This window comes from Mesocricetus auratus, unplaced genomic scaffold (assembly GCF_017639785.1).
Source record: "Mesocricetus auratus isolate SY011 unplaced genomic scaffold, BCM_Maur_2.0 Super-Scaffold_15014, whole genome shotgun sequence".
Lineage (NCBI taxonomy): Eukaryota > Metazoa > Chordata > Mammalia > Rodentia > Cricetidae > Mesocricetus > Mesocricetus auratus.
In genome coordinates, this window is record NW_024429186.1 from 6,524,802 (window position 1) to 6,541,469 (window position 16,668).

The 16,668-nt window shown below is 61.9% G+C and overlaps 2 protein-coding genes and 1 long non-coding RNA gene across 11 annotated transcripts in view; 2 read left to right on the forward strand and 1 right to left on the reverse strand.

Moving 5' to 3' along the window:
- On the forward strand, positions 1 to 6,712 carry Nudt14 (nudix hydrolase 14). 6 transcript variants are annotated; one of them, XM_013112080.3, is made up of 6 exons: positions 8 to 157; positions 1,765 to 1,806; positions 2,727 to 2,770; positions 3,261 to 3,325; positions 3,503 to 3,740; positions 6,407 to 6,712. In XM_013112080.3, exons 1-6 carry the CDS (start codon positions 77 to 79, stop codon positions 6,693 to 6,695), a joined length of 759 nt encoding a protein of 252 aa, XP_012967534.1. In that variant the 5' UTR covers positions 8 to 76; the 3' UTR covers positions 6,696 to 6,712. The 6 variants fall into 6 exon arrangements, with proteins under 6 accessions (XP_005068355.1, XP_012967534.1, XP_040598291.1 ...); XM_040742357.1 differs by lacking the exon at positions 8 to 157 and adding an exon at positions 264 to 818; XM_040742358.1 differs by lacking the exon at positions 8 to 157 and adding an exon at positions 264 to 818 and having other exon boundaries at positions 1,801 to 1,806.
- Positions 6,693 to 12,201, reverse strand: LOC121139223. 3 transcript variants are annotated; one of them, XR_005876074.1, is made up of 4 exons: positions 12,090 to 12,201; positions 10,712 to 10,786; positions 9,796 to 9,940; positions 6,693 to 7,804 (listed from the first exon to the last, which is right to left on the reverse strand). It is a non-coding gene; the product is annotated as an uncharacterized LOC121139223 (long non-coding RNA). The 3 variants fall into 3 exon arrangements; XR_005876073.1 differs by having other exon boundaries at positions 9,796 to 10,786; XR_005876072.1 differs by lacking the exon at positions 12,090 to 12,201 and adding an exon at positions 11,121 to 11,244 and having other exon boundaries at positions 9,796 to 10,786.
- The window catches only part of Jag2 (jagged canonical Notch ligand 2), a 21,907-nt gene continuing 16,933 nt past the window's right edge, over positions 11,695 to 16,668 (forward strand). For both annotated transcript variants that reach the window (XM_040742355.1, XM_040742356.1), the window contains exons 1-2: positions 11,695 to 11,763; positions 11,946 to 12,296. In XM_040742355.1, the coding sequence (XP_040598289.1) occupies positions 11,695 to 11,763; positions 11,946 to 12,296 (420 nt within the window). The remainder of the gene's footprint in view (positions 11,764 to 11,945; positions 12,297 to 16,668) is intronic.

The window sequence follows — 16,668 nt, forward strand, 5'->3', positions numbered from 1 at the left end:
GAACTGGGCATGCCCAGAAGTTGCGTAGACGTGCCCGACAGCTCCGGTCTGCGGAAGACTCTCCCCTGCGCCGCCCATGGAGCGCATCGAGGGGGTGACCGTGGGCCTCTGTTCCCGCTCGCCCTACCTGCGGCCTCTCACGCTACACTATCACCAGGTGATCCGCCCCACGCTCGCCTCTCCGGGCTCACCCTCCAGCCCCCCTCTCCCCCCCCACCGCGTTCGGCTCCGCCCCCGTGGGGAGGGGTCTTGATCTGAGCACAAGCTCCGCCCCCTGCTGTCCTGCCCGCGGTTCAGACTGGGTCAACCGGGAATGGCCCAGGAAGGACATTCGAGGATAATCTCTCTTCCCTCCGCGGCAGATTGACTGGCCCTCCATTTCTGACCGCCCACCGATAGTTTTATGCGGTTGGACCTATATTGATTACCCCGGACATCGGGGCCGGAAGGACTTGGGGGAAAGCAGCCCACCCTGAGACGGGGGACACTTCTAGCTCCTCCTTCAAGCTGCTGCCTCTAGGAAGCCTCCCCAGCTCAGCCTTTCCCAGCTCCCAGGTGGCTCCCAGAGCCAACAGGGCCGTTGGTAGCTGCCTCACTTGGCACCGCGGGGCCCCAGAGAACGTTTGTTGAGCTCAGCTGCTGCCACCGCTCTCGTCTCTCACCCTGTGGTCTTCCGGCAGGGTGGTCCCTGTCCTCTGCCCCGCATGGCCCTGTCGCTAGGGCCATCGCTTGTCACACATGGCCCACTCTCATTCTCTGTGCTGCCGGATACACACTGCTTTCCCGACCCGGTCGGTGTAGACCGGGTTTCAGCCCAGGTCAAGCCACCCAGCACCCTCCCATCAGGGTTATGACCTCCAGCCTGAAGACCCCCTCATGTTTGCTCTGCACAGGTCCCCCACCCACACCCCAGGACGCAGAACCCCTCTCCCAGGGTGCAGCCAAGGGCAGTACCGGCTTGGGGAGGGGCAGTTGGGTCCAGTTGAGGGACACGGGAGTCACTTTCCTTTTCCCTTTTACTGGCTGGTTGACATGGGTTGGGCATTGTGGCTGTTCCTCCCCAGGACCTGGGTCTCTGGTGGGCAGTTGGGTGGGAGCAGGGTGGTCCAGGCTAGTTCTGCTAATGGCCCGTGACAACAGTCTTCCCTCACTTCCTGGGAAGCGCTGTGGGGTGGTTTTGCAGCCTTGGCTGGCAGCCCACCAGCACATTTCCGCTGATGGCGTTGGTAACCAGAGCTCAGCTGATCAGGCAACAGCCGTACTCTCGTGGATGTGGGGCTGGGCAGCATTTCCTCAGGAGCTGAGGGGATACCGAGGCTGGGCTATGAACTGGGTAGGGAATGCCAGGCTTTAACCCACTGCCACTCCTGGCCAAACGAGGTCTGGTAGACAGTCAGCCCAAAAGCAGGGGCCCAGTGGCCCTATATTGTATACACATGTCCACCGCTACTTTCCAGACCTGTCTCTCCCTTCCCAGAGCCAACGTCAGCTTCTCTGGCTCTTCCCACGGCTCTAACAAAATGTTTGAAATTGAGTCCAGAGGGTCCTCTGGAGTCACACAGGGTGGTAACTTACTCAGAGGGAAGCCGAGGGGGTAGGCAAGGCAGACTCACTGCAGCCTGGGCGGGTAGCCTTCTTTGGAGCCTGCCTGGGTGGCTGGATGTCAGGCAGGCCCGGGCTCGCCTCGTGGGGTGGCGCTTCAACGGCCCCCTGGGCAGCCTGACCTGCCCAGGACATTGACTCTCTTCTCCCCCTGGAAACCAGGTTGCCGCCACCCTCTCAGGATATCTCTGCCTGCAGGCTCAGGTCAGTCTTTCTGACTTGAGACCGTCGCCCGTGAGGCTCTCCTTTCCCATCGGTGGCAGTGCCCTTCACCTGTGGGCGGGAAACCGTTGTGGCGGCTCCTCAGTACCCCCCTCTTCGTTGCCCTGGCGCACACTGTCTGTGGGACCCAGGCCCCTGTCTGCTTTGCAGCTTGGATGGAGCCCGGCATCTGTGGTGGGGCTCGCCAGGGCTCACTGGATGACCTAAAAGTGGACTACGCAGGAAGGGTTAGGGGTGGGTGGGTAGGCTATAGGTCTCCTGCCCCCAGACACAGCCTGTCTTACCAAGTGGCATCTTGGTGACGGAATGGTCGGTGGGTCCTTCCTAACCCTGTATACCGAGCAACGTTGACATCCGTTCCGGCTGCCCTAGGCTGCACGGCCCACCTTATCTATTCCCGAGTGATGCGTGGGTCTAGGGAGCGCCGCGTGTCCCACACGCAGGGTCGGCAGGACTATGGGATGTGTGAGAGGGAGCTGGAGCCTGAGGCAGGGCGGGGCAAGCATTCACGTCCATCTGATCTCGTCAGACCCACAGCTGCGGTGTAAACCGCCCAGTGGCCCGCAGGAGCTTTGGCAGTGGACACCTGACTTCCTCTCTGCCCACCTGGGACCCTCCCTGCCCCCACCTAAGGGTGTCACATCTGCCCCTCCGTATCCTCCTAGTTCCTTCCCAACTTGGTGGCGGCAGCTAGGTCTCTGTAGAACTTTGTGCTCATGAAATGCCTTTCCTGCCCTTTGCCCAGATTTTCCTCTTTACCCTGCCCAGAACACCAGGGTACCCTGACCTCTGGGGAAACCTCGCCCACCGCTGCCTGCTGGGAGCCGCTACAGTGTGACCCGTGTAGCTCATGTGTCCTGGCAGCCACTGGCCCTTCCTGATCGCTGTCCTGTCTGTTTCAGGATGGCGTCCAGAAGTCCTGGGACTTCATGAAGACACATGACAGGTGAGAGGGCCTGGCCTGGACACTAGGGAGCCCCCATTCCTGCTCTCCTTGGTGTCTTCAGACACCTTCCACCTCAGCCCAGTCTCTGGTTCTTACGTCCCTGAGGCCTGGTGGCTAAGTCATGTAGTAGCTAGCTGGGGACTCCAGGCCCCTGGTGGCAGGCTGGCCCTCCTAGGCCCGAAGACGTCTGTTGGTCTTACTCCTGAGGATCCAGAGCATGGGAAGTGTGTGGTCTGAGGGGCGTGACAGTTGGGAGACTGGCCAGCAGGGGCCTCCACTTTCCCAGTGCCCAATGTGTTATCTCCCCGTTCCCCTCTCCTGTGAACTGGCCTGACTGTGTGGCCTTCCTATCCGAGCAATGAGCTGACTGTGTGCCACATCTGAGCAGGGTCCCACCTTTCCCAGGCTGTCAAGGAAGGAGAGGAAGGGGGAAGTGGGGCTCTGGGGAGAGGGGGAGCATGTCCTTACCGAGCTCCATTCTCCCACGCAGTGTGACCATTCTCATGTTCAACTCTTCTCGGAGAAGCCTGGTGTTAGTGAAGCAGTTCCGGCCAGGTGAGGCCAGCTGGGTGGGCGGGACTTGGGGAGGGGGAATAGCGGTGTTCTCTCAAGCCCCTTGGCCCTGAGCGTGGCTGGGGGCGGGGGGGGGAGACTGAGGTCCAGAAAGATGTGCCTGGCCCAGAGTAGGTTACTCCGAGGTGACCGCCACGTGGCCATGCTTCCCCGTGCCAGCCGTGTATGCAGGCGAGGTGGAGCGCCTCTTCCCAGGGTCACTGGCAGCTGTGGAGCGGGACCAGCCCCAAGAACTTAAGCCAGCGCTGCCCGGCTCGGTGGGAGTGATGGTGGAACTCTGTGCCGGCATCGTGGACCAGCCTGGGCTCTCACTGGAAGAAGTGGCCTGCAAGGAGGCTTGGGAAGAGTGTGGCTATCGCCTGGACCCCGCTGACCTACGCCAGGTTGCCACATACATGTAAGGAGGCTTGGCAGGGCGGGCTGCTACCAGGCGTGGTGGTCTAAGGGATAAGACGGCCTGTCAGGGAGTGGGTGTCGAACCCTGTGAGGACTGGGAGAGGGTTGACGGGCCATGCCTGGGCTCCTACACTGGGCCGGACCTGGTGCTTTGGGAAGCTGGTTCTAGAGCATGCTCAACCCCGCGCCCCTGCCCTGCAGTCCCAGCCGTGTGGGGTTGGGCTCTCTGGGTGGCAGCTGCTGCCGACAGATGCCCCACTTCCTGTGGGATTAAGCACGGGGCGCTGGGGGTGGGGTGAGTCACAGCTCTGTTCTCAGCCGGCGGTGGCTGCAGAGTGAGAGGGAAGGACAAGTCCCGGGGAGGGGAAGGAGGACTACTCCTACTGAAGTCCAGGTGCCAGCCACGCAGGCCTCCCTCAGGCAGCCGACCAGGGACGGCTCCCTTCCTCAAATGGGAAGCCGCCCCATGCCTCAGGGTGCCGTGTGACCCTTGACCGCTGAGGTCTTATGGCAGAAAGAGGGTCTTAGGGCACCTGTCACCCCACAAGCCCTCCTTCAACCATGAAGAACCAAAGCCCCTGCCACCTCTCCCCTGGCACCCTCCACACAGCCAGGACCCTCCTGCCTCCATCTCACAGGATGCCACCCTGTAGCTCTTAGCTGTGGTTGGAGCGTGGTGGATCCAGGGTTTGCCTCTGAAGGGCTGGTCTGTGCCCTTTTCTGTGTCCTCCATGGGGACAGCCAGGGATGGCCTGGATCCGTCAGCTTCCAACATGGCAGCATTTAGAGGACTCTAAGGAGCCTGACCTTCGTAGGAGTTTGGCTGGTGTGTGGAGCAGACAGGGATGGAAGGCAGGAAGGAAGTTAGCCCTGAGGGTGGGGGGCCCAGATCGATGTCTGAGGACAGGAGAACCTTGTCTTGAGAGGTGTCACACGCAAGGCCTCTGGGCTGCGTCCTGACTGGAGGTACAGGAGAGCCGGTGAGAGTTCTGGACAGTGGTCACCCTACCCCGACTCATACTCTGACTGAGGAGGGTGTGGCTGTGAGGAGGCGGGACCGAGGGTACGGCCAAGCGAAGGTCAGAGTACCTGCCCCTATGGGCCTTACCGCGACTGAACAGACCAGAGCCTTACCCACTTAGTGGTTCCCTGTCCAAGACCAGTCCACTCCCTTGATGGGCATACAAGGGGTTTCCCTGCTGTTGCCTTGTCTGTGAACGAGATTAGAGCCTGCAGCAGAGGCTGGAGGCAGCCGTCGCCCTCGTAAGCTAGGGAACCCGAGGCTGGAGCTGCGCAGACTGGGTGGTTGCAGTCACAGGTGCAGGGCGTGACTACGAGGTCATGGGCCATGAGGTAGGGGGTCTGTGGGGACAAAGAGGTAGCTGGGCAGGTCACTCTTGGATGGGGAGGCTCCTCCTTTGGTGGGTTGGGAGGCCTGGAGTGTTCCCAGTTCTGCTGCTGCCTCCATGAAGTGTCCTGCTGAGAGATCCCCCCACCTCTACCTGTCTGGAACAGGGTTGGAATCCGTCCTTTATATAAAGAGCCCTGCGATTCCCACCACCTCACCCAGTCTCTGGTTTCTCCATGGCTCCCCAGCCAATCAGGAGCCCCCGATGTGGGCCAGGCTGGCGTGGGCCTTAGCAGAAGTCATTGTTGGGTCCCCTGCAGGAGCCCTCCCTGGGCAGGGACCTAAGGAACAGATTCTGAGGGCCCTGTCCCAGTACTGCGTATGACCTCATGGCTTCTGCATATCCAGTCTGTGTCCAGGGTCCTCCATCTTCCACTCAGGGTCTCAAAAGCTACACGCAGGGCCGCTAGCCACATCGTAGTCCATCCAGGTGCAAAGGTTGCAGACCAGCTCCTCGTGGCTATTAGTTAGAGGCCACTTCCTGGCTAGCTGTGGACGAGGACCCGCTCTTAGACCCCAGTGATGCCTACAGGTCCCTGTCCATGTGTCTCCTTACGACGCAGCACCTTGCTCTGGTCCCTGTTAGCAGAGAGTATCGGACTTCCTCAAACTTTGAGCTGTCTTGTGAGTTCATCTGATTAGGCCAGGCCTACACAGATATTTCCCCTGGGATGGATTCAGTCAGGTAGCCGAGCAGGGTCCTGGGTCCGTGATATACACAAAAAGTGCCAAATGTCAGTTGTCATATTCATCTTGGCAGTTTGATGGCAGGCCTAGCCTTTGGTGGCCGTCTCTCTAGCCCGATTATCAAATTCACCTTGAAAAAAATCACCTCAGTGATCCGGGCGGTGGCGGCACACGCCTTTAATCCCAGCACTCAGGAGGCAGAGGCAGGCGGATCCCTGTGAGTTCCAGGCCAGCCTGGTCTACAGGAGCTAGTTCCAGGACAGCCAGGACTGTTTTACAGAGAAACCATGTTTCGAAAAAAGGGGAAAAAAATCACTTCAGTGCTCTTTATGTCCCTTACCTAATTGGCGTGAGACGCCCCCCACCTCTGCCACGTGATAGCTCAGTGAGAGAGGGCGTGCCCAACATTGGTCAGGTTCCTCCACTCTAGGGGCACACATCCCATGAATGTGCCCACCGGGCATGAAGCCACTCAGAGCTCCGCCCACCAGAAAGCCATAGAAAGGAGCATGGAAGCAGGGTGGCTGTCAGGCTCACCTCAGCGTGCCAGCATTCCCTGTTCTACCTGACAGGTCTGGAGTAGGACTGACTGGCTCCAGGCAGACCATGTTCTACACAGAGGTGACGGATGCCCAGCGAGGCGGGCCTGGTGGAGGCCTGGCTGAAGAGGGAGAACTCATCGAGGTCGTACATCTGAGCTTGGACGACGCCCAGGCCTTTGCCGACAACCCGAATATCCCCAAGACTCTCGGTGTCATCTTTGCTATCTCCTGGTTCTTTAGCCAGGTGGCTCCCCACCTGAGTCTCCATCGAGACAGCCCGGTCCCGTCCACTCAGCTTCCTGACCCGCACACTCAATAAAGCTTGTGTAATTTTTATTGGTGGCCACTGGCTTTGAGCATTGTGACCCGGGGTGAGGAACAGTGTCCCGAGGGGGTAGCAAGGTCTCCATACAAACCCCTCCGTTCCTCCTCAGACTGTGCAAGTAGATGCTCTGGGAGGCAGGTGGCTTTCAGTGAGCTGGTGCAGCCGGTCTGGGATACTGGCAGGCGGAGGGAGCGGACAGCTCAGGGGGGGACCGGCTTAAATGTTCAGCCTTGGAACACTGCACAAGCTGTGTAGTCTGCAGGAGTGGAGGCTGAGCAGGCCTCAGTTGAGAGGAAATGGGTACAGTTCTGCCCATCCCAGAGAGTTGTGTACTCTGGGCAGATGCAGGGTCTCCGCCATGCCCGGGGTTGGGCTGGAACCACACTGCTACCACCCAGGAACTCAAGTGCCAGGGATGTTTCGTACCTGGTGTCTCCAGTGCCCTCTCCATGACTCATGTGCCATGGGGTGGGTGGGGGTGGGGGGTGGTCGTCTCACCTGACCTGCAGGACACAAGCAATGTCCGCAGGCTTGGCTATGATGAGCACCCAGGGCAGGCATCTTGGTGGGGGCAGCCTGGTCCTTGCACTGAACTGCCTCGGGAACGTGACAGCTCTCTGGCCTTGCTCTCTTGCCTGAGGGTGGGGATACATGAGAGGCACTCACATAGCCCAGAGCCGTCCTCCAGGTCCCCAGAGTGCCTACGGAGGACAAATGGGCCCGCTGTCCCACCCAGCCAGCTGCCTGGGTCGCAGGCACCGCACGCTTAGCACCCCCCCCACACACACACGCAGGAAAGGTGTCTGTGTAAGTTGTATGTTTTGGGGTAAGGTCGGGCTTCAGGATTGTGGCCCAGCTGTGCCTTCCCCTAGAGCTTCAAGTTCTCCAGGATGTCTTATATGACATCCTGGGGGCGGGGGGGGGGGGGAGTCAGCCAAGGTCATGGCCCACTGATGAGGGCCGTGAGGTATCCTGGAGGAGGGATGTCCCCTTCCCCCGTAACTCAGTACAGCGGAGCTCCGGTGATGGTGTCTTTGTGAGCGTGTCCTGGGCTCTGTCTCAGCGTCCCCTTGTATGAGGCCAGGAGCTGAAGTGTTGGAACCCTAATTGAAACAGGGATGGTGAGGAGGCTGTGGGACCCTCTGTCCTCTTACCCCCTGCCCTGCCCTAGAGGATGGGGGGCATTGGCTTCGAGCCCGCCCCTCCACCCCAGGGGGGTGTGACATTGAGGCACTACCCCGAGGAGGCTGTGACATGTGGACTTCTCAGATAGCACCACCTGTATGCAAATGTTTGTAGCAATTCAGGCGGGGCCCAGTCAGACGAGTAACCACAGCTTTTGTGTGTGTGTGTATGTGTGTGTGTGTGTGTGTGTGTGTGTGTGTGTGTGTAGGGTCCTTAGGTGTGTGTGTCCAGGAGCTGAATACTGGGTGTGGGGCATTGATCCAGCTTCATCCGGACGGTCCCAGGACAGGAGTCCATCCAGCCACTGCCATCCATGCCCTGCCCTGACATTCCGCAGCTGCCTGATGCCCACCATCGGAATCCTGTGACCCTCAGGGTTGCCCTTGGGTGTTTGCTGTCTGACGGGCAGAGTGGGGGGAGGGCGCTGGCCGCCTGGAGGATGGGTTAGGAGTCAGGGCACCTGGGCTTGGGTAAAGTCCAGTCCCTTGCTCCGATCTGCAGCCTGGCGGGCAGGTCAGCAGGCACCATTGCTGGGCCTAATGGGGCTGGCATCGATTTCCCGGCTTGGGGTGGGGGGGCTGTAACCGGAAACTCCCCTCCCTGGCGGCTATATTTAGCATCCCAGGACATGAGCGGAAGCATAGCTCACTCCTGAGCCCAGCCAGCTCTATCCAAATCCTGGGTTGCCTCATCCTTCGGCCTGGTCCCGAGGCCCCTCTGTGCCTGTCCAGCTCAGGCTAAGCACCCATTCAGAACATGCCTGGACCCCTGGAGAGAGCCACCAGGCAGGAGACCAGAGGGTACCTTGCCCAGCGGGTGATGAAGGCCTTCCTGAACAGGCAGAGCTGCTGACCCCATAGGGTCAGGTCAGGGTTCCTGAGCCCCCAGGCTTTACATTGGGAGCAGCATGAAGGCAAGCATAAGGTTTGAAGGGTGTGTGAGGCAATCCATCGGCTCCTGGCAATTCTGCCCAAAGGCTGGACAAATCTGTGCAAGGAGGGGCTTCCAGGGGAGGGGCCCTCTCGGTGCAGGGGACCACCTTTCACACCTTCAGCATCTCCTGGTCACTACCAGGCAAGGTTGTGTCCCCCAGAAGACAGGAGGAGGAGGAGGAGGTCATCACCACTGTATTGAATATACTGCCCTAATATTCACCCGAGGGGACCCAGGTCTCACTCCCAAAGGGCCCGGATAGACAGGAGGGACAGGTCCACATCTCCCCGATTTCCAAGGCTTAGTTGGACAGACCCCCTTGGATCCTGCGTACCTATCTGTGTCCTGGCCCGATGAAGAATCCTTCCCTGGGCCACTGCACCCACAGCTCTGAGCAGGGGGGTGGGGTGGGGGTAGGCTGAGCCAGGCAGTCACACAGAAGCCCGTGTCAGCCTACTGTGGCTCTGCCTGCTGGGCCGTCCTCCCACGGCTGCCCGGCAGCAGGAAATGGAGATACACAGGGATGCGCTGCAGGGTTACCCTGGGTTCTAGTTCATGCTGAACTCCCCCTCCGAGTAGACATCGTCCTAGACATCGTCCTGGACACCGGCGCCTCCCAACAGCACGGTGGCATCACCCTGACCGCCCATGCACTCCTCTCTGCCGCAGCCAGGGATTCTGGTGAAAATGTGAGCCGTGGGGTGACGTTCTGTGACTCCCATGGGTGTCAGCGGGAAGACTGCAGCATCACCACCCACCTTGGTTTGGGTATTTTGTCTTCACAAGCCCCGGTCAGGCTACTTCAGCCCCAGAACCTTGGCGTGTCATTCCTTCTCCTCACCTTGCTGCCCCACCCTCCGAATCTCACAGGGGGGGACACCCGGTTTTAGACTCTTACGGTTTGCTGGTCTACAATATATCAATATATATATATGTATATATATATATATATGTCTAAGCCATTATCTGCCTTTACCCCCGGGCCCTGCTGGCAGGCTCTCTAGTTCACAGCTTGGCCGGGTGCCTCAGAGAGACGGTGAGCACAAGCAAGTTGGAAGCTGAGGCTCTTCTGTCCTCTGTGGCCTCCGAGTCTCCAGGCTGGACGGAAGATGAGGCTGAGTCTGCAAAGGGAAATGCGTCCTGAAGGGTGCAAACACCAGGGAGACTTTAACGTGCTTCAAACCCATTATTTGGTGGGGGTCTCCGTGTGTAGCCAGGCCTGGATTGTTAGTCTACCTGCCCGTGGACTCCCTGGGCTCAGGTTGGGGTGGGAGCACTCTGAGTATGCAGAGCCTGGAGCACTATAAGCGTGAGGGATGCTGGGCCACCCTTTCAGGCCCGCTGCTTCTACAGGAGATCTTGGGGAGCCATTAGACTGGCAGGGCAGGTGAACTGGACCAGGGCTTGGCTCCCTGTGTAGGCTGCCAGCAATGTCCCGGGGGCTGGGGTATGGGGCCCATTTCTACTGTGCCTCTGATTCATCAGTGTCAAAACTTCTCCCTCCCCCCGTAAGTCCTCTGGTAGTGACTTGGTCCAGTCGGGGAAACTTGGGAGAGGAGCCTTGGAGAGAGCTCCCAGCTATTGTGGGGTCTTGAAGAGCAGGATAACACATCATCACCCCAAGTGTGGGGATCTGTAATCATCGAGGTTATCACTGGCACTGGGAAGAGGCCCTTCCGAGTGGAACAGAGGCGGTTTGTAGACGAAGAACCCTGGGTATTGGCGTGTGGAGGAGGTGATCACCCATGAACAGGCTCAAGAGATAGTGGTGGAGGGGTGGGATTCCCAGGCTGTGACCCAGACATCCAGACTGCTGGAAAATCCTCTTTGGGTAGCTCTCTTGGCATAGACCACTGCCCTTTATCCCCGTTTCCATTCCCCCATATTTGGACCTCTGGCCGGCGTTTTCCTCGAAGATAAGAGTCTGGCGATGTCCACCTCCACCTCGGCTCCGAGCTGGAAACAGCCTGCAGGAAGGAGCATTTGTTGACTGGCTGTTCAACCTGTGCGCTTGGAGGAGGGGAGGGCTGGGCGTCGGAGGGGAGCAGCGCCCCCTGTAGCCGGCGTGGAGGCCGCAGGAGGCTGAGGAGCCGGGGAGAATCCTCGGGGAAGGGGGCGCACCAGGAGTTGGGCTCACTCGGGTCCCAGAGCCCCACCCGCCCTGCGTGGGGGCTAAAATCCTGATGCGTACAGCAGGCAGCATCTCCTTTGGGACCAAGAGCAGCGCGAGAGTGGCTGCGCTCTGATGGGAGGGGACCATGACGGTGACCTCAGGGGGCGCCCCACTCCTAGTCTGCTAACCCGGGCGAGAATTCTGGAGCAGAAGAGGCCACACCTCAGCGAGCCTGGGCGCAGGAGAAGCCACAGCTCGGCGGCCCCGCGCCCCGCCGCCCCGCGCGCAGACCGCGCCCTCGCCTCCTTTAAAGCCCGGGGCGCCCCCAGAACCCCCCCACAGCCCCACCCCACTGCGATGCCCCGCCCCCTCATGAATATGCAGGTGCGCGGGTGACGAATGGGCGAGCGAGCTGTCAGTCTCGTCCCGAACTTGTTGGCTGCGGTGCCGGGAGCGCGGGCGCGCAGAGCCGAGGCCGGGACCCGCCGCCTTCGCCGCCGCCGCCGCCGCCGGGTGGGAGCCGGGCCGGCCGCCGGAGCGCGGCCGCAGCGAGCCGGAGCCGCCGCCTCCCCCTGCACGCCCGCCGCGCAGCCCGCGCGCACTGCTCGACCCCGCCCGCGCCGCCTGTGCGGCCGCCGCCGCCTGTGCGCCGCCGGGCTCGGAGGGCGGGCGGGCGGGCGGGCGCTGGAGGCCGGCGCGGCGGCCGTAGCGGGCGCGGGCGGCGGCGGCGGCGGCGGGGCCGCGGGCGGGGTCGAGGCGGCGATGCGGGCACGCGGCTGGGGGCGCCTGCCTGGGCGGCTGCTGCTGCTGCTGCTGCTTCTGTGCGTGCAGGTGAGCGGGGCGCGCGGCGGCGACGGGCGCGGACGGGGCGCACCGGGCCGCTCCCCCGGGCCGGGTGGCGTGCGAGCGGCCGCGGTCCGGAGCCCTTCGGCACAGCGCGAGGGTGGGGGCGGGGCGGAGGCTCGGCGACCCCGGCCCGCGCCTCCCTGCACTCTCCGCTGCCTTATTTTTAGGCGGCGCGGCCCATGGGCTATTTCGAGCTGCAGCTGAGCGCTCTGCGGAACGTGAACGGGGAGCTGCTGAGCGGCGCCTGCTGTGACGGCGACGGCCGGACGACGCGCGCGGGGGGCTGCGGCCGCGACGAGTGCGACACGTACGTGCGTGTGTGCCTTAAGGAGTACCAGGCCAAGGTGACGCCCACGGGGCCCTGCAGCTACGGCTACGGCGCCACGCCCGTGCTGGGTGGCAACTCCTTCTACCTGCCGCCGGCGGGCGCTGCGGGGGACCGAGCGCGCGCGCGGTCTCGGACCGGCGGCCACCAGGACCCGGGCCTCGTCGTCATTCCCTTTCAGTTCGCCTGGCCGGTACGTGCGCCCCTCCCCCGCACTCAGCTTCCCTGCGCGCCTCGGCGCCCGCCGCGGTCCCTTCAGCACCTGCGGCCGCGCGGGTGCGGGCGGCGCGCGCCCAGACGGGGCGGGGCCGGCAGGGGGCGCCGCGCAGCGGGCGGGCCCGGGGCGCGTGCTGTTACGGCCAGGTTCGCGCCTGGCCACGTGGGCGCGCGGGGTACCCGGGGGGGCCGATGGGCTTGGGGTCGCGGCGGGGCGGGATGACCAGGGTCTGCGCGCTCGGCGGCCTTCGGAGTGTGCCTACGTCGCCCCGCGCGTGTCTGTGCGTGGGGAGGTGCGAGGCGCCTGTGGCCCGCAGGCTGCGCAGGCATGTGCGCTGCGCGTGCTGGGGCTGGTCTGGGGCAGGCCCTGGCGGAGCCGTCCGGGCCCGCGGCCAGCCTGCTCCTGCCCTGCAGTTTCCTGGATGCCTGGGGGGCACGGACAGGCGCCTGGGACCTGAGCATTGATGGCCTGATTGTGTGTGTGTGTGTGTGTGTGTGTGTGTGTGTGTGTGTGTGTGTGTGTGTGTGTGTTGGCAGAAGCTGCTACAGATGGAAAGACCACCTCTCCCAAAGGGAAGAGACGCTACCTAGGCTCCAAGTTGAAACCCTCTGTGGCACCGCCGTTTGTGGATGTTTTATACTGCTTGTTAGTTTCTGGAATTGGGAAGCATCCTGTCTGGTTAGGGGTGGCCAGGTCAGGCAGGAACCCAAGCCTGGGCATGCTAGGCAGAAGGGTGGTGGGGATCCAGCATCAGGGGGAGACAGGCCCGGTGCCTTGGCGGAAAAGCCTGGGAGCCTTATGCTTGCTTTGTTGACTTTCTGGGTCCTGGTTTATACCCTTACCTCGTTGTAGGTATGGAATTTAGATAGGGGCGGTGAATGTGGACCTACCTTGGAGAACCAGGTCAAGAGCAGCCGGTATGGGTGGGCCTGCAGGCCTGCGAGTAAGGAGTGGGGCTATCAGGCAGTGGCCCAAGAGCTTTCCTGGGTGAGGACTTGCCGTTGGCCCGGCTACCAATAGCCATGGAGCAGGTCTGCCTAGTGCCTTGGTCCTGAAAGTGACCACGGGCCAGCAATGGCCAAGGTAGATTGGGTGGGCAGGGTTTCCCTCACTACTCTGCCATTGCTCTGAGCCCTGGACAACCCTTTCATCCAAGACCACCCAGCTTGTGCCTCCATCTTTATCTTTTCCTGGGCTCCTGCTCCATACATAGGGTACCCTCTGTTCCTCCGCCTGGTCAGGCATCCTTGACCCTGGGGGCTTGTGATGGGAAATGTGTCCCTGAAATGGGAAAGGCAGGGGCAGGCACAGGAGGGGCCCTGCCCCCCTCGCCCCCACGGCAGCACAGCAGGCATGTCTGAGCAGGGCCGACAGCCTGTCATCTGCACTTGGGCCCAAGCCAGCGTGGCTCCAAATCGCTACCTGAGGATGTGTTTTCTGCTCGAGTTGGCAGCAGTGGGTGTGGGGGCAGGGAGAGCCTGGAGGAATGTGGCGGGCCAACGCGTGTCCCTTGTGGCTCTTTGCCCCGCTGGCCAGCCGGTTGGTGTGGGACAGGATGGGACAGGCCGTTGCCTTCCTGGGAGCCTGGGTACCTGGTGTTGAAGGCATTTTAACTCCCTTCGCTCTGTTCCCAGCTGGTCCCCTCGGGTGCCCCGGGAGAGGGCAGGTTTCTAACGTGGATGGAGGGTTGGGGTTAGAGGGCTTCCTGTGCTTGGGGAACAGTTCTGGTCCCCCTCTCCACTCTTGCTCATGACCTGGCTGCCAGACGTGGAGCTGGTGCTGCGATGCCAGCTCCTTGGTATTTCCGCTCTTCGGCAACAGCCCTGGGGCCGCGCTGCCCGGTTTACCACAAGTGCAGCTCCTTCCCGTAAGCAATCCAGGTGCCCGCCCGAGCATTTGGCTCCGGGAGGCAGCAAGGACAGGCTGGGACGTGGGTTCCTTGGTGCCAGGAGGACCTCGTGGGAAGACGGGATGGCGTGGAAGGTGCATGAGAGCAGGGCCGGCCTCTCGCAAGTCCCGCTGCGTTCTGGGTGTGAGCCGTGTGGCTCTGTACCTGCGACGGAGCCTCTCTGGGTGGATTCTCGGCTGTGGAGAGACGCAGCAACCCCGTCAGTGTGTGCGTGTTGCCGACGGCCCCAGGAGACGGGTGTTTTCCCCAGGCTGGCTCCGGTGCCTGCCGTACCTATCGGCAGGGAGGCCATGCTCACCACACGTGCTTAAGCTCTGTGGGTTGAGCAGGTGGTGACAGAGGGCTCTGAGCGGGCCAGGACCTTTCCTCTGGGGTCTACTGAATGGCACTTTCAGGGTGGCCGAGTGAGGAGCATAGTGGGGCTATGCTTTGAAGGCCGCCAGAAGAGGAGCGGCCTCTGCTGCGGGCCCTCTGCTGACCAGCTTGCCGTTTGGGCCCAGGAGCGCGGCCATGTTCCAGTCTGTGTCCTTGGTGGCAGACCAGTGATGCATGCACTGTCGGGGCAGGAAGAGTGTGGGCTCCGCGGCCCATGTGGGGTCATGGGTGACAGTGAGGTAGGTCTGAGGCTGGCCTGGTTTACGTAGCTCAGAAGAGCTGAGATGGCAGCAGTTCCGTCGCCCGGTCCCCGCCCCCCCCCCAGACGGGAACAGTGCCTTTTTGACTGGGACTCGTAGAGCTGGATGAGGCTGTAGGATGCCCAGTCCATTTGCTTCTGAAGTCTCCAATGTGGCTCTGTCCTGCCCAAGCCCTCCCTCTCCCCCTGCTGGCTGTCCAGCACACGGCCCGATGTGTACTGGACGTGTAAGGGACGTGGCGTACTTGAGGGTGGCAAGGTGCAGCGGTCAGAGGAGGGCTGCCCCACTGGGATGGAAGGGTGGAGGTTGCTGGGACTAGTCAGGGTGCCGGGGCAGATCCGGTGGCGTGGGCACATCTGACCCGGGTGGGCTATTCTGAAACCTGTGCCTTGCGTGTGTATACACCAAAGGACCGCCCGCCCTCCCTGGCTCCTAGAGCTGGTACGTGCCCTGTCCTCTCCATCACGCCCATGCCAAGGCCCGTTGCCCTCCCACACCATCCCCGTGAAACCCAGGATCCTCCTCGTGTGGGGCTAGGGGTAGGTGGCACTTTGCCCTGCACCCGGCCTTGTCCCATATGGATTGTGGGGTCTTGTTCGAGGCTGTGTAGTGCACGCTGAAGCAGGGCTCTCAGCAGCCAGCAGTATGGGGCCCCAGGAGGCAGGAAGAGCTAACCTGGCCAGTGGAGGATTTAGGCATGGGAGTGTGTGCGGCCCACAGGAGCCGTTGGGAAACAGGCCTGCAGTGTGGTAGATGGAGGATGGACCCCGTGCGTCCGGGTTGGCAGCAAAGGCACTGCGGTTTTCAGGGGTCCTTGTGGTGGTATCTGGATGGAATGGGAAGCGAGGTCCTGGGGGAACCAGGTAAGGGCTTGAGCTGCAGGTAGTTGGCCACGAGGCTACAAGTGGCTTTAATTCCAAAACCCAGCAGGGATCCTTATTAGCAGACTGAAGGCCTGAACTAGCCCCTGCCCACACACCCTACCCTGAGCTGGGTATGGGCACATCATGCTGATCCTGGGCTAGCTGTGATCTCAGATGGCTGTGAGGAGTGTTCGCGGTCCCACGGACTTCACAGTGGCGCCTGGGCCCTCCAGCATCGTGTGAATAGACAGTTAGAGAAGGCCTTGGCTGGTGTCTGACATGGGGTGGCCTATTGGAGCTGAAGAGGGTTGCCCCTTCCCCCAGCCCCCTGGGGGACAATGGTGACAGAGGCCCAGGCCCCTCCTAAGCTCTGATTTCGGGGAATATGTCTGTACTCAGGGCCTTCGGCATTGGCAGCAAGCGTTGTGCTCTGTCAGGGGCCTGGTGTAGATGCTGGGGTAGAACCAGCCTTGTACCTGGCTCTGGGGTGTGGCCTACTGGCCCCAGGCTGCCTTTCCTGTCCGCTCTGTCCGAGGGTTGGGGGAGGAGACTGCAGTCATGCTTGGAGTCTGAGCAGACCGTGATGGCCTTGGTCTGGTCTGGGGGCATAGCTGGGGCCTGGCTTGAGGGAAGAGGTTCTGCTACACAGACCTCCAGAGGCGGGCAGACAGGACAGGTGGCCCAGGAGGGGCGGCCTAGGAGGAGGGACTGGGATTCTCTGCCCGCTTCTGGGGGAGCTGGGCAGGTGGCAGCTCTCTGCCTCTCCCCCATAGTCGCCCAGCTCTCCCAGCCCCCACAGTTCCCGCAGGTTTCCAGCCCAGGCGCCATTGTCCCTCTGTCACCTGTAGGGTTTGGCTTCCCGGGCAGGGATGTGCACTGCCATTTGTAGTGAGGGATGTGGTGCTAGAGATGGGGGGGGGAGGGCGGGGCTGGGGGCCACC

Coding starts and splice junctions, on each gene's coding strand:
- Nudt14 (XM_040742357.1), top strand. CDS start 705: ATGGCCCTGTCGCTAGGGCCATCGCTTGTCACACATGGCCCACTCTCA. Junction 2,771..3,260: donor TTCATGAAGACACATGACAG/GTGAGAGGGCCT, acceptor TCTCCCACGCAG/TGTGACCATTCTCATGTTCA. Junction 3,326..3,502: donor AGTGAAGCAGTTCCGGCCAG/GTGAGGCCAGCT, acceptor TCCCCGTGCCAG/CCGTGTATGCAGGCGAGGTG.